The sequence below is a fragment of the Bidens hawaiensis genome, unplaced genomic scaffold (assembly GCF_021521415.1).
Source record: "Bidens hawaiensis isolate Kalapana, Puna unplaced genomic scaffold, B.hawaiensis_p1.1 tig00010056_1, whole genome shotgun sequence".
NCBI classification, from domain to species: Eukaryota; Viridiplantae; Streptophyta; class Magnoliopsida; order Asterales; family Asteraceae; genus Bidens; species Bidens hawaiensis.
The window spans coordinates 704393-720649 of NW_027491759.1; the positions used below are offsets into that span (position 1 = coordinate 704393).

A 16257-nucleotide genomic window follows, 5' to 3' on the forward strand; every position below is an offset into this window, starting at 1 on the left:
TGTCCCACAAATGTCACAAGATATGTACTTGGCCAAAATAAGGCTGTTCTTTCGGGGATGATTGGCACACGTAACATATAACATTTTACAAAACCAACTTACTCTATACCTAATTTAAATTATTATTTAGTAAGCTAGCTATACGTAATTTCAATAATATCATATAACTTAATATTTGGTGGGACTTAAAAATTACACACTCGCTAAAAAACAAAGCAAAGCATGGTCTTAACGGTCTTGTGTTTTTTTTGGTAGCTGCCTATAAGCAATGCATATGCACACGAACATAACATGTATATACTATTAATATGTTAGAACCAACTTACAGAAGTAGAAAAGAAAGAATAATTATATCACCACTCACATCAAATTATGCATCCTTTTGCTAAAACTTACAAAAAAATTTTCCAACTGCCAAAAAGTAGACAATTCTCTAATTGTGTCTGTTTTTGTGTACATCTAATGCTGACTGGATCGAGGTGATTTGGACTTTGGTTTCATGCTGGCTCGCCGAATCACATCCCAAGGTTTCTGTGGTGCAGTCACCCCCTGCTGCGTTGCAAAAAACGACTCATACCCAGGTGAGTCAAAGGCAAAGCCTGTGTGCTTTGACTTTTCCCTTGGGAGTAGCGCAAAGGCGTACCTCCTTTCCTCTTCTGGTGTTAGCTGATTCGCAACCTCCAGTAATCCCGCACCAATAGGCTCTGGCTCGTGTCTGTGGATCTCCTGAACAATCTGGTAATCATACGGGTAGAACCATCTCTGAGCCCTGAACCCAAACACACCCATTCATTCCTTTTTAAACACCAACCAGAATAGGAATAACCGGTAAGCACGAAAACAGAAAGAAAAGCTCACCCTTGATACAGAAAGTCACCAAGAAGTGCGACAATGGGAACAAGAATGGCTATCAGATACAAGTAGGCAGTGCTCATCAATACATAGATGGTGAAGTAAGTCCCCTGAAGTTAAACATCATCATCAATTTTTGCATACTTGCATTCAAGTCAAATCAATTATTAACAAGAGGCGATGCTGCGTACCTTATTTACAAACACAATGGAGTATATAAATATGAATATGAACCATGCTAAAATGCTGCCTCCTATGCTTATACTATGCCACCTTGTAATTGTGTTGCACATCATAAGAAGACGCAAATTCACAGTTATCACAAGACATGTGAAGGCAGCTGTGCTTATGTCCCACAGCCCCAATATCTTCCCGGCGGAGGTTAAACCAGTCGTACTAGAAGAAACCACAAAGTTATATACCACTACCGATTGATACACTGAAAAGCAAGCCAATGTACCCACAACTTTCCAGTTAAAGAAGGCATCATTTATTCCTTGTTTGTATAACTGTGGATACTTCTTTGAAAGTGATGCACTCACGTCCTGCCATTTCATTTGATTATCATATTAATCACATGTTATATATATTATATAACGAAATGAACCAAACAAAATACCTACCTTGTCAAGCAGTCCAACAATGATCACAGGCAGGGCAGTGAATATAACATTATACAGAGATTGGAACCAATCATCATAGAACCTTTGACCAGAGTAGCCAGTTTGGAAGGTGTACCAAAACTGAGTCAGGGTGAAGGTAAGATTCTTGTAAAAGAAGTATGAAACAACCTTGCATAATCTAAGATAAGACCATCTTCCATGCACAAGAAGTAGATCTGTTAGAAAACGGAACTGAGCAATTGCAAAATCACTGGCCATCACAGCCTGCATCCCTTCCAAACCACTTATTCCAACACCAACATGAGCCGCTTGAATCATCCCAACATCATTTGCACCATCACCGATACTTAAAGTTATCTTATTTGCACCTTTTCTAACCAGCCGAGTAACCTGTATGTAACAGAAACTAAGTACAAGAGAAATCTCCTTAACTTTTTGGTAAGAGTATATAACAATACCTGCGCCTTCTGTAAAGGAGAAACGCGGCAACAGACTACAGAACTGCAACTTAAGCTCAAACTTAGCAATGTAGACCGCAAATTTGGGTCTAAAGCATACATTAAACACTTTCCGTCTATCAGAAGGGACAATTTCTGGCCAGTTGAGCCATGAACGATGCTTTGTGCTTCTTCATGGCACTTGCGAAGCTCATTTTTCACTGTTTCTCTTATAAACTGAGCAATTTCCACTTGGTCACCCTGAATGAACATGAGTTAGCTTATACTTTATAAATAAAAAGAAAAGAATGCTAGCTATAAAAAAATTGCTTACTCTGCTTTCAACCTCCCTGATTGCATCAGTTTCTGAACTGATAACAAACTGCTTCATGTCATTGTTAATTAACTTGCAAGCTGGGACAATCAAGTGAATAATTTATTAATTACAAAGCACATAAGCATGGTGACATAATGATCAGTTCAAAATAAGAAAGCCATACCATAAGCTATATTTATTGCAGTTTCTAATTTATCCCCTGTAAGCACCCAGATCTTAATTCCAGCCTTAGAAAGGGTTTCTATACAGGATGGTACCCCTTCTTGAAGTTTATCTTCAATAGCAGTGCATCCAATCAGAGTAAGATCTTTCTCTATCAGTTCCGACACCTGTTTCAAGTTTCAGGATGTTTAACGAGAAAGTAGACTAAACATATTGCAACAGCAGTGCTTCATACTATACATTTGGTAAGCACCATGATTAATCAACAATGATTACCTCATCCAACTTTCTTTCACGGTCTCGTAACGAAGATTTTGCCTGAATAAATTTCTCATTCCAACTTTCATATATTTCTGGACTTAAATTCCTGTAGGCCAGACAAAGAGTTCTCAATCCAGCTTCTCCATATTGCTCCAACTGCTCCCTACTAACTTTCTTTAACTCATCATTCCCTCTGGCTAATCTCTCGTATATTACAGTATCAGCACCCTAAAAAGGACGAATTCCGTATTAAAGTTGGTTTAAAACATGATAATATAGTTCCAGCCATTGTTTGCTAGGGGAAATACCTTGCAGTATAGTACAAGTCTTCCATCTCCATAACGACATACAACAGACTGGCGTTTCCTTGTACTATAAGAAAAAAAAATGTAAAAGTATATTAAGCATTAGATGAAGTGTTTTTAGCAAAGCTGGTATACATGAGTGTACCTGTTAAACTCTAGAACATTCAAAATTTCGTATTTGACATCTTGAACTTTTCCCATTTTCTCAACATGTGATTCACGAACATAGATCATAGTCGGTGTACGCCTTAAGAAATTGATGTCAGTACAATGATATAAAACGAAATACTGGTATGAGCATAAATATATACCTGTAGAAGAAGAAACCGAAATTCTTCGCAGCAGTAACTAGAGCAGCCTCATCTGGTGATGCAGCTTGATATCTAAGTTTTTCAGGGGATTCTTCACCTTCGGGGAGTACGGTATGGCATATAGCAAGGCATCTGAAAAATTCCTAATTACAGAACAAACAACTTGTAACATATAGACAGATAACTGACTCTGATGCATTAAAATAAATAAATAAATATAGTAAGAGACCCTTTGCTATAAAAGTAAAATACCTTGCACATGTCTGGATTAGGTTCATTCCTCCAAGCACCATGCATGAGCCTTGCATCATCAAAATTAAAACCCTTCTCACGTGCTGTATTAGATGGTGTCTTCTGCACATATAAAGTTTAACTCATAATTGGCCCATCAAGATGCATCCTTTATAATGCCAGATCATCATACCTCCTTAATATTCAAACCATTCCTCCTTGCTGCTCCCATTTCTATTTCAGTAACACCAGTTCCATATGTCTCTCCACCAATAGAACATTTAAAGAACTCCATCAAGTTTCTTGTCAAAGTTCCAGTTTTATCAGAAAAAATATACTCCACCTGTTACAAAATACCAGCTCACTGAGTTCTACAACTTCCACCAATAGTAAATATAAATAAGCAGCTTATTACCTGTCCAAGTTCCTCGTTCAGATTTGATGTGCGGGCTAACGCAGGCGTATTGGTTTCACTATGGTACATGCGCAAGTCATTGTTTATGAACTTAGTTGACTGGATGAATTTAATCATCTGAAAATTGGAAAACAATACACATATAATTTATATAATTTGAAATCACATGTATGCTCCAAAACTAGCTTACAAAATTCATAAGCCTACCTCAATTGAAACATAAAGAGAAATTGGAATAATTGGTGAATACAGAGTAATCAGGGTAAAGATGCTTAGAACAAAGACCTGAAAGTAAAATACCGTGATCAATAACTACAAAGACAGAAAGAGAAAGCAACAAAGCCAGATATAATACCACAAATCTGTTGCTTGGATTGAACTGTTGAGAATCCCCATTAATCCAGAGCTCCAAGTAGTGGTATTTTTTATTCACAAACACAGCACTGCAGAAGTTTATGTACAAAAATTATTTCAGCGTTATGGAAACTTGCAAAGTGATAGCATGTGCTACCTAACCTAGTCACTTACCTGCCTATGGCCCCAATCAAACACATGCAGAGAAGAACACCAAAAAGTGTGGCTATTACTTTGTCAAGTTTTCTCTCTAGTGTACTCCTTTTGGAAGGAACATTCATGGCATTCATCATGACCTGTCAATTAACAGAATTAAAATTGCTATATTGGTATAGATATATGAGGCACTAGATCTCTATTTTTCCTATCAATAGCTTTGCTATGGGTGAGATTTACTGGTATGGTTGTTTTCCCAATAAAAAATAACCAAAGATATGAAAATAACACAAGCCGAACCCGACAAACCTTAGTCTCATGTCCAGTAAATATTACGGCTCCAACAATGTGCTCTGTATTACGTAGACTGCACCCCTGAAACGCATATCAAGTTAACTAAAGCAGTGATAGTATAATTACGTACAAAACATGTAGCCATGTAAAATGTGATGCTTGAGAACATAATGAATTTCAAAGGCAAACAGCACTATCCTAGGGCTAGGGGCACGAAAGCATATCTTACTCGCAACAGAATTTGATTTGGACCAATGGGTATAGTTTGCTTTTGAAGTATCAAATTTCCAGTGAAGGTATAGAGTGAATTGTTTGGTTGTTCACACTGTATTTCACCTGCAACCAATTAAAATGTCAGCACCATAAATAAGAGAATGAGTTTAACCTAATTCCATGCATCAAAACAAAACTTGTCATTTGCTAAAGTTACTTTAATAATGTTCAATATTTATAACATAAAATGTGGCCAGGCAACGGCTGCCAAGTTGCCATTGCTTCGCCATGGGTGCTAGCTTAATACTGACTTATTTTTAGATGGTACCTCTTATACCATGAAATATTTGGGGTCCAAATAATATTGACATTAAGAAAGAAAATTCCCAGGTCCAAACAGATAAACATATAAAACAATGAAACCCTAATGTCTCTAAGCTACACACTGTAATATTTAAACAAATTCCATATCCTTGTTTGAAGAACCATCCATCTGTGTAGCAAAAGGTCCAAGGATAACATGATAAGCCAAAAGCCTACTCACCACCAAGCAACATGTAAACACTTAAACAGTCCCAAATACATATCCATGGCGGGATTTGTATAAGGATGGTTGAACCAGCAAAATCATGTTCAAATATCTGAAGTTTAATTAATTGTCGAATGTCAAGATTAATTGTGTGTTTCAAATAACCAACCACGTGCAATGACATCTAAGCATGAAACCTTAACTCTAAAATTGAACACAATCCAGTATTATCATCATTGAAAACAAAAAACCTGTCGAGCTAATTATATTGGTGCATTTCTTCCCTAGGATGTTTAAAGCAAATGCGCATAATGTCAAAATAGAATGATTTAAACCTTTAAACTCTGAGGCTTTTTCAGGAGTCACATAATCCCATGTCTTCTCCAAAGCTTTCCTGATTTTAAGATTTGTTTCACCATCCAGATTTGCAGTCTGAAAAAAAAAAAATGAAATGAAACTACAATATAGTAAAAATAGAGACATTATATGCATCTCTTCTTAGAAAGCATGGATGTAGTCAATAATGGAATGATGGAGCTAATCTGCTTGCTTGTGCAGGCGATGAACACTCAGCTAAGGCTACTTGGAAGTGCATAAGTAGCATCTTGAAATGAGCAATGCAAAGGTGAAAATGCAGAACTGAAGTAACAAAAATAGACAAACATAGACACAAAAACATCTATTTTATGCACTATACATTAAGTGATGAAACTAATAGAGACCTCAGTATAGCAAACACCATCAGGGTTTGTACTAGCTAGGAGTAGCAAATCAGCTGGAAAGAACCCATCCTGCTTCACCTGCACCAAGATGCACATTCAGATTTGCATCAAAATATTGTGAAGGGAAAACAATCAGAGATTTAAGAATAAGCAAGTAGATTATGTTCACTAATTATTCTGCATGTGTTTATCCATATGTTAGAATACAGACTCAGCCTTAGTTATCTTTCTGTATGTTCATGTATATAGATATGTTCACAAGCCCCTCAAAATGATCTTCATTATTGTTATGACGTCAGCCGGTCACCATGTGCAGCGTATCCACAATGACTTCTTACCAAGCACATCATTGCCTAACCATGTGCAGGCTCTACAAGCCTATCTGTAGTTTTGCTCTGAGGGATGTTCTTAATGTAACAAACGTAATCTAAAAGTTACAAAAGGACAATTCGGCATGATTTATGGCTAAGAGAATTAAACTTACCTATGTTATGCTACAATTATTTTGCATATCTTGTCTATAAAAAAGGAGTAGCATAGACTATCTATTGATATCCAAGATGAGTTTTTGTATACCTTTATGTCCTACATTTTTCCACCACATTGGTAAAATAACCCTCACCAACAGATCACGGTAATATTATTCTAAAAATCAAACTTAAAGATAAGTGTAATATATTTAAGAACTGAGATGGAAAAGTTAATGGGAGCCAAACTCTATGTGTGTGGATAATGACTATAACTAGCTTTAAGAAGGCATACTCTAAAATTGATTGAATTGCATTTTTAGCAGCATCTTGTGGAATACTTAAGCTAGGTACAATGTAGTTGCATGTTTGCATTTGCGTTAACACTAGGTTTATAAGATTTCTTTTAAGATTTATATGCGTCTATAATCGGTAGTATTAACAAGAAAACCATAGACTGAAAACCTAAATAAGCTATGGAAAGGATATAGTTGGAACTTTTTTGGCCATAAGAAGATTGAATTTTTGAGAAAACGGTTTTATTTTCATCAAACAAGCGTTGCAGAAAACACGGTCATGGCCTAAAAACCAGCTAAATAAAAAATCACTACTTAAGGTTCAATATCCAATTCTCTTGGAGCATGAAAGAATTATGATGAAAATGGTGGCAGCAGACCAAAAACATAATCCAGTCTTTTTACATCATCATAGAGAAAAAAAGTTGCAGCATTCTTACCCTAACAATGTCCCCAACTTGAAGCTTTTTCCAGGGAATGGATTCCCACCTTTGCTCTTGCAGCACATCCACAGAAGAGTTATTTATCGTCATATCATTTTGAAGGCGCTTCTGTTAAGATTATAGTTTTGTTGTAGAATGAGGATGATAAAACTTTAGGTAACAAACAGTAACCACACTAAAAGAAAACGCGTACACACGCACACACTAAAGACCATTGGGATTTAGATATATTGAGTAGCAGTTCAAGATCATATAAAAAAAAATCTCACCCAATCCTCAAATGCTTCCTTGACAAGCGAGACAAAAAGCACAAGACTTAATGGGATCACATTCGTAATTGGACTAACAGGACTGCATAAAAACATAACTTTCATAGTCAACACTTACATGATTAGAAGCAAGTCTTCAAATTTATCAAAATATAAAAAAAGCGAAAGCAGGTCTAGAATGCAGAATAAAATGAGCAATATAACACAACAAAAGGTAAGCCACAACAAGCATTTAAAAGGAAGTCATAAGCACAGGTTAGACCATCACATACTGATCCACGGTTGATAATGAAAGAGAATGCCACAAGAAGGTATGGGTTATCATGACTTAAAATTCCAAAAATAATTGCAACAATTACTTTGTTGAATGTCAAACTAATTGCAAGATGTCCTTTTTGACAAACTATCTCTTGCATTGCATTACCATAACGAAAAGATAAAATAATTCAAAAATGGTTCTTGTGACTCGGAATGAACCTTTCTCGGTGGAGGAAAGGAAGTGCCCCTTTTCAGTAGGGGGCGAAAGGTTAGACCTTAGAAAGTCAGCGAACACTATGTTGAATGTGCGACCGACACTAGGTAGGTACCTGTGCAGGTGAGGCGTCGGTCGGTCCTAGAAACGGCGGCAGCGGCGCGAGGAGCTGATGTTACCAGCACCTACCACCCAATGAGAGTTGCCCAGAATGGTACTAACATGAGGGAAAACATTCCTCCAAACATGAGAGCTTAAATCAGAAAGAAATAGGCTTAGACACCACATCCAATGGATGACCCTATTTAGATCTCATAAACTTGCCCCAGATAAACTGACCAACAACATAAGCCCCCGCAAGTTTGGCATGCAAATTTCCTGTCTAATTACCAACCCACCCTCCTTCATGGATTGACAATTAGCATGTCTGCCATGTAAGATATGATCATGTTATCACAAAGATAAGAAATCAAAGTATTTTGTTTGTTGAATGTCTAAAACTAATTGCAAGATGTCCTTTTTTGACAAACTATCTCCTTGTCCATAATCAATAACTGTAGAATGGTAATAGATAGCACTAGCTTTATCCACAAAATCCCCCTACTTTCTCATTATTGGGTGGTATTTAAATATTTGACTAATTTACAAGCATTTCCAATAAATATATAAAGATACAAACAAACATCGAGTTTAAATGTGTTACTCCAGGTACGTATAATAAGGCATACAGTTATAATTAGGTAGCATCAACAAGGCAATAAACATGCTTATGTTCAGTGTTATTGTTCAGAAACCATACCTGACAGGTGTAAACGATAAACAAGAGATTGTAAGAAAGTACAGGTTAGCCACCCGCCTAAACTGTTGATATGAACAAGAAACTATGTCAGTAACGATACAAGGTTCAGGCAATTAATTAACTTCAAAGAGAATGGTAACTGGTAAGTATAAGGCCATGAGCAAATGATATAAAATTCGATCCCTTATATACAATAGCATAGACTCTCTTAGTTAAGCATGCCGTTACGCTGTATATAAAAAAAACTTCAGATGCTAATGGCAAGTAAACTTAAGAAGTTTTTGAAAACAGCATACTTTTTAACAAGTGAGAGAGTGGGGTAGGGTTCTTAGGCATTACAAGTTTACGCAACACTCACAAGCAAATATTATTAAATTGTTCATGAATCATGAGCTTTCACCGAGTTAAATGGATAAACATATACTTCTTTAATAAGTGTTTGAAAAGACGTACCTGCTCATAGAGCCCCTTCGGTAAAAAGGTAATAACATTGTACTTCGTTGTTGATACGGAATTTCCCTGAAACATATTATTTACATCAATGAAGATTTAACACATTCAAACTATACTTTATTAATCCGCGAGGTATTGAGCTTTTCACTCAAAACGTTAAAAAAAGAACATGTTATACTGTCTTGATATGTAGATTCACAAGTAACTATCAGTATGTCCTCTATACGAGTGTAAAAAAGTAAGTCGGAAAGTATAAAATAATTTGATATACTGCCTCAAGGGAGTAGCAATAACATGGACCAGAGCCTAGGACAGATATTATTTGACTCAGCAGTTAATGTGTTTAATGTTACGTGTGTATTTAATGTTAATAATTGATATCTTTGATGTTAATCGTTATTAATTGGCGTTGGTTGTTACTTCGCGACAATTAAGCAATGAATGGTGTGTTAGTTGTAACTTGGTGTATATTAACCTAACCGACAATAAGATATATAGTATTAATTGACGTTAGTTAGTTGCTACTCGAATAAGATGTTAAGCGATCAATGGTTTACCAAAAAAGGCATGGCATATATTGTAATTTGATTCTATAAATAATTCAATTCAATAGTCGTACTCCCCCAGCCCCCCGGTTTAAGTGAATGATTTTGTGCTCAAGGTCAGGCCCTTGAGTTGCAGTACCTTTCTAGTTCCTCCAAGCTATGCAGTCAATATTGGTGGTATCTTGGTTATCGGTCCTCATGTAAAATATCGGTACCGATAATATCGGCAATACTGACCGATATCAGTGTTTGAAGTCTTAATTTTAAACTTTTAGTGTTAAATGTTAGTGTTTTGAGTCTTAATCAGTTCCTACTTGCTACAACTGTTAGTGTTTTGGCAGATGCAAAAGGAAAATTTGTTAATGGTAGGAGAGTATACTGAATTGTTAGTGTTAAAGGTGCTCTGCATGATATAAAATTACCGATATCCCACCGTGGTATCTGATATTTTTCCGCATTAACTGGTTCGCCTCCAAGTAGAGTGAGTGTGAGCATAAAGCAAAGCAAAGTGGTTGTGATAGTGAAGCATTGGTAGTGTGAAGATTAGTTACTACTGAGATCTCATCATGTCTAGGCTAGAAACAAACAAACTCACTCAGTCCAAAGGCCTGCCTAGTCAAAGTCTAGACAAATGGCTAATTGCTACTAATAAGTTGGTTAGTTAGTAAGTTGTGAATGTTTGTTAGATAAGATAAACCTAGCTTAGCTAGTTGATTCCGATGATGATTGTTAGTAATTAATTAATTAATTACAAGTTAAGAGAGAGAGAGAGAGATAATAGACCTACCTTGTACTTGGCGAGATGATTGGCTTCGCGATCGTTGCAGAAAACGGTGCGATGACCAGGCGCCTGGGGCTGAACACGGCCAAGTCGGATGCTAGTGCTGTTGGATAAGGAGGAGAGGCTCCTAGTCTCAACCGGCGTACTACTACTAGCACTGGATCCCCTCCACCCCTTCATTACTGCTTAATAATAATTAATAACTGCTGCTCCGATATATAAGCCAGATCTTCCAAGCTGTCAAACGATGGATTTCAGCCTCGATTTGTGGTCTTCGTCCGGGTTCCAATTGGATCGTGAGGTACAGGAAGCAATAGTCGCCTGTCTATTACTTTAAACGCTGTCGTTTTACCATTTCCTAAATTCTATTACGCGTTAACAAACGACGTCACCGACTAATCTAACCCTGAGTGACTGACTCAGTTTCTCATCTACTTTCACCTCCTTCAAATGTAAAAGTGTAAACATAGCGTCTTAAGTTGCACTTTAAATTTATACCATATAATAATCATCATAATAATCATAATCATAATCATAATAGTTAAATAAATTTATAAAATATAAGTTTTATTAAAACTTAAAGCTAAACCATAAGGATTATTTGGTCCTTACAACTTAACACACTCTTAGGGGAGATATTTACTTTTTAGTATCAATCCAAGGGAACAAAACATAATATTTATATGCAAAAGAAGCTTTTATACATAGGCATTAATATTTTTACATGTAGAAATAAAAAAAAGTGTGGTGTCCACCCAGTGGCCTGCAAAATCCATCAACCAATCAAAATTTTAAGTAATATGTTTATTCAACAAAAGGATTCAATTATAATAGAGAACTGAGTAAGCAGGCAACGAGCTGCATCATCACCCCCTTTTAAATAGCAAATTCGATCCTAATTAAAACAAAGTTATAGTTCTTGGGCGTCAATAAGTTATCGTGCACGACCCGTTGAACTCTTTTCAGAAACGAAGGTACTCAAATGTATCAAAAGTTAAAGGAATGAAGGTGTGTTGGTTCTCGGCATACGTTTTCTCATGCTTAGCAATTTTTCCTGATTCCGTCTTTAACACAGCCTGCCTAACAACAAAACCAGTATCCCTGAGCCCAGCAAAGGGAATACTCCAGTAAGGTCTATAAAAGCATAGTGAAACTTTCTCACCTAACTTATGCATAGTTAATTGACCAGGAAAAGAAATATGTTATTAAAAAAAATAACTTTTAAAATAATTAGAGAAAACTAATGATAACAACACAAAATGGTAATTGATCATAAAAGTTGAAACTTTTAAATGATATGTCGGAGACTTCAGACTTCGTGTGTTGTTGTGACTCAAACTTGATTCCCGAAGGCACCCTAGCGTCTTCGTCAGAAACCCGAAAGAATCTGAACTTACTCTCTATAGCTGCTTTAAACATGCGTGTTGCGGCAAGGACGCAATGGGAACTCGAATCATATTAGTTCAGTTCATTATTATAACATCAAATAAAAATGTGACAAAAGTTGAAAATTTGACGGTGAAAGTATAAAGGCAAAAGTAAGTTTGGTCGCTGGTAACAAAAGTTGAAAGTTTATCAGAGTATAATATGCAAAAGTTTTGAAATTGATTTTTATAAGTTTGGTGGCCAACTTATGCAGCACTACAAACTCTTTACGTGTATACCGTCCAACAACAAATATCACATATCAAAATCATCAATTACAACATCATTTGTTTTGTTGTGCATACATGTGGCATGTCAGATATAAAATGTTTATTTTGATGATGATAAAAGTCTAAACATATATTTTAAGTGATATCCTAATATACATGTATGTGTTATTTATTACATAAGATCAAGCCACAACCAAACAAGTCAAAGATCATGTATCAAAGAAATCAAAGGATTACCCATCACGCACACAAACGATCGATCAATGATTGAATAGTATGTGAACTCGGGGTCAAAATAAAGTATGTTGTGGTCCTATGCCGTAACTAGGGTGTAAGTTGATACTAGGATTAATGCTGCTAGTATGTGTGTAGCAAAGGCGTTACACGTTTCTAAATTTCTAAAGGAACAAGTTACTTTGGAATTTTAGGCATAAAGTTAATTAGTAGACAAATCTCATGATCTTATTTGTAGTTTGAGTCATAGGTTTATAAGTTCATGTTGAAATGGTCATTTTCATGGTTTTAAGTTTTACAAGTTTTAGATGGGCACGAGGATATTTACGTGGTTGTTCCTGAGTTTTGTGTTTTGTTTTAAGGCGTTAATCCTGATGGTTCACATGTGAAACGGATAAAAGTTGAGATAAAGTTAAAAGTGTTGTTAGCGTTTAAACTTTAGTTGTTTAAGTTTATCAGGCTTTTCGAATTTTAGGTATGTTTTATTTTTTTAATGGTTTAACTAGTTGTTAGAATCATAATAGGTATAGGTATATACGTTGAGGTTTGAGTAATTTGTTTGGGTGTCAAGTTGAAAGTTATTAAGTTGATTATAACACGCAAAAAAGAAAAAAAGTCATGTGTGAGTCTACCACAAATCCAGTATCGCTTATCATGCGTTTTTGTTTTATCGTCCGGGGCAAGTGTGGTGCATACTATAGTAATATTTGAAGAGGTATGTACCCGCCTCAACACCGAGCGAGGCGGGTCAACCCACAAGATATGGACAACAGGCTTGAAATCAAGACATTATGAAGGCACAAAGCCAAAACCTACGCGCATGGCGCATATCACATATGCTCACGCATATCACACATGCTCAGGCATCATATGCTCAGGCACCACAGATGCTCAGGCATCACATATGCTCACGCATCACATATGCTCACGCATCACATATGCTCACGCATATCACATATGCGCGTGGCGCATCCGCGCGTGGCGCATATCACATGCTCGTGCATATCACATCCGCGCATGAAACATCTGCGCGTGAGAATAAAGAGAAGACCTCGCGCATCCTCAGGATAGGCGCGTATCACACATGCACATAATCAACCTCGTCCTTATCCAAATCAGGATTAGGGCAACCTTGATTGTGCACGTCAGACAACCTTCCAGAAGGTATCTTTTTAAGGAATAAGAATATGCTGATGTTGACAGCTGCCAATGAAAGGTGGACAACTCAGCAAAACCCATGTGCTACCACGTGATTATAACCAATGAAAAAGCACCAGGTGTCCCAAAGGACACGTAGCGCAAAGCAATTGGAGGAGGCCAACAAGGCCCTGATTAGGTCTGAGCCCAATCATTGGAAACCCTAGCACTATAAATACAACATCAACTCCACAAGGAGAGCAATCATAAAACAACACTCAAACAGACAATTACAGAGTATTCAGCTATTAAGCAATACACTCCAAATTCCTTACTCTCACATATTATTATCTTCTCCCACAAACACTTATTCTCACACCGGATGGTTACCCCAAAGAGGACCCCTCTGTCCCTTTCTGAGGGGTAAGTTTACGGTGCTGTTCATTTTGTAGGTGGAAGAACCCAGATCCATCAGATCTAGAGAACCATCGGTGAAATAGCATAATCACACCCGAGGAAAGTAGATCGTCTACCAGTGAGTCGATCCACGTTTCTTCATTGGCGCCATCCACTGTTACAACGGCAACAAGATCTCATCAGATCTCTATAAAAAACAAATTTTCACCATGGTTTCTGGCGTTCGTAACGTTGATCAAGTTCTGGAGGATATTGAACGTGAGGATGTTAATGAGGGACAACAGTTTCTGAGGGTGCCGCGTGATTCTACGCGCGCCACCAGTAACCGTCCCTTCATCACAACTCCTCATGGCCAGACTGAAACTCCTCCAGACGATCTCACGTTACAAAATCTTGTCGGCGCGAAACAAAAAGGACCAATGGGTCCAGAAGATGAAACCAATGATCCCAAAGAATGGCTCATAAACGAGCAACGACGTCTAATGGACAAGTACAATGAGATGGTCAAACACAAAAAGTCAGCCGACTTAACACAACGGCTAGCGTTTGACAAGCAAAACGTCCATGGAACAAAGAGGGCGCGCGCGCCGGAGGATGGTCATTCCGTTCACACTGCACACACTGAGTTTAGTGATGAGGAAGTGCACAGCATGAGGAAGACGCGAGATACTCATGCAGGAGGCTCACAGCTCCGCGCGCACGTGAACATGGCGCCTGGAGCCAGAGCCGATCTGGATCTGCACGCGCCATACAGCCCACCAGTAAGAGGGCAAGTGGACGTAACACACCATACAGGCCAGCCATCTTGGTGAAACATTCAAAGTTCACTGAGCGCATCGCGAAGGCCCCCATTCAGCACAAAACCAAGATGCCAAGTGGTTTGGGCAAATATGACGGCACAACAGATCCAGACGATTTCTTACAAGGATTTTACAACACAGGTTACCTAGAAAGCCGGACGATGCCAACATGGTGTCACATGTTTGCTCGCTGCCTCACGGGCGCGGCGCGTGTCTGGTTCGAGAGCTTGCCGACTGGGCAAATCGATGGGTTCGAGGAGCTATTAGAAAAGTTCCAAGCCCACTTCGTCCAGCAGCGCAGACACACGCGCGACCCTGATGACATCATGCACTGCGTGCGCAAGAATGATGAAACGATTGAAGACTACATAACTCGTTTCAATCAGGAGTCTCTGGCAATCGGAGGTATCACTGAGCAACTCTTGCGCGTGGCCTTTATTCAAGGCGCGCGCAGTGATCAACTCCGCCGAGCTCTCATAAGCAGAGATGGCATGCCAACCACTTGGGCCAAACTAATGGAAGCATCGCGAGTCTTCGCGAGAAATGAAAAACAAATTGCCCAAGATAGGGCAAGAGAAAGAGCGCATCAAGCTGAGTCACCGCGCAGCAACGAAAAAAGGGGCAAACAGAACTCTGTATGGTCCAGGTTGCAACCAACCAGTTTTTCTTCCGCAGAAAAGCAGGCGCAACCAAGCTCACCCCAGACCCAAAAAGACGTTCGTAATCGCGGGGAGGGTGACAAGAGGGAAGGCGGCAGAGATCCTAACAGACCTCTGCCAAGAATATGGACTCCCCTCACTAAAACGCCTTCACAGGTGTTAAGCACTGAGAATGTCCAATTCAAAAGCCCCAAGCCACTACACTACAAGGGACCATCAGACAGTGGCAAGTACTGTGAGTTTCACAAGTCCACAGGACACAACACTGATGCATGCCACCACTTGAAGGATGCAATTGAAAAAGATGTGAAATCAGGCAAGCTGGCTCACCTGGTAAAAAACTCAAGAACAGAAAATGAACAATCAGGAGCCTCAGCCAGCAAAAAGTACAAAAGAATCTGTGTAGCCGAGGGAGGAAGGCAAGGGCAAATATCAAGAAAGAGAAGCGCGCAAATCCAAGGAGATTGGCGCGAGCAACAAGTAATCTTCCCAAGAATCAGGGGAGGCCCTTCCATCAGCAGTCCTCTTGTCATCACTACACACATTGCTCATTATGAAGTGTCAAAAGTCCTGGTGGACACTGGTAGCGAATCAGACATCATGTATGAGCAATGTTTCAGGAAACTGG

At 38.3% G+C, this 16257-nt stretch overlaps 1 protein-coding gene across 1 annotated transcript; it reads right to left on the reverse strand.

Moving 5' to 3' along the window:
* Positions 1–365: 365 nt before the first annotated feature.
* On the reverse strand, positions 366–10907 carry LOC143534089 (phospholipid-transporting ATPase 3-like). The gene is made up of 26 exons (XM_077028684.1): positions 10734–10907; positions 9402–9467; positions 8949–9010; positions 7678–7759; positions 7406–7516; positions 6203–6280; positions 5816–5912; positions 4968–5074; positions 4754–4819; positions 4463–4584; positions 4290–4377; positions 4142–4219; positions 3935–4051; positions 3713–3862; positions 3541–3642; positions 3289–3431; positions 3123–3224; positions 2981–3044; positions 2688–2900; positions 2413–2578; positions 2247–2326; positions 1934–2173; positions 1476–1865; positions 1044–1397; positions 859–962; positions 366–769 (listed from the first exon to the last, which is right to left on the reverse strand). Exons 1-26 carry the CDS (start codon positions 10905–10907, stop codon positions 460–462), a joined length of 3666 nt encoding a protein of 1221 aa, XP_076884799.1. The 3' UTR covers positions 366–459.
* Positions 10908–16257: the final 5350 nt, after the last annotated feature.

Excerpts from the sequence above, each read along its gene's own strand:
- LOC143534089 (XM_077028684.1), bottom strand. The coding sequence starts at position 10,907 with ATGAAGGGGTGGAGGGGATCCAGTGCTAGTAGTAGTACGCCGGTTGAG. Across the intron at positions 3,643-3,712 it reads ATGGTTTGAATATTAAGGAG|AAGACACCATCTAATACAGC; the intron begins GTATGATGATCT and ends TTATATGTGCAG. Across the intron at positions 3,045-3,122 it reads AATGTTCTAGAGTTTAACAG|TACAAGGAAACGCCAGTCTG; the intron begins GTACACTCATGT and ends TTTTTCTTATAG.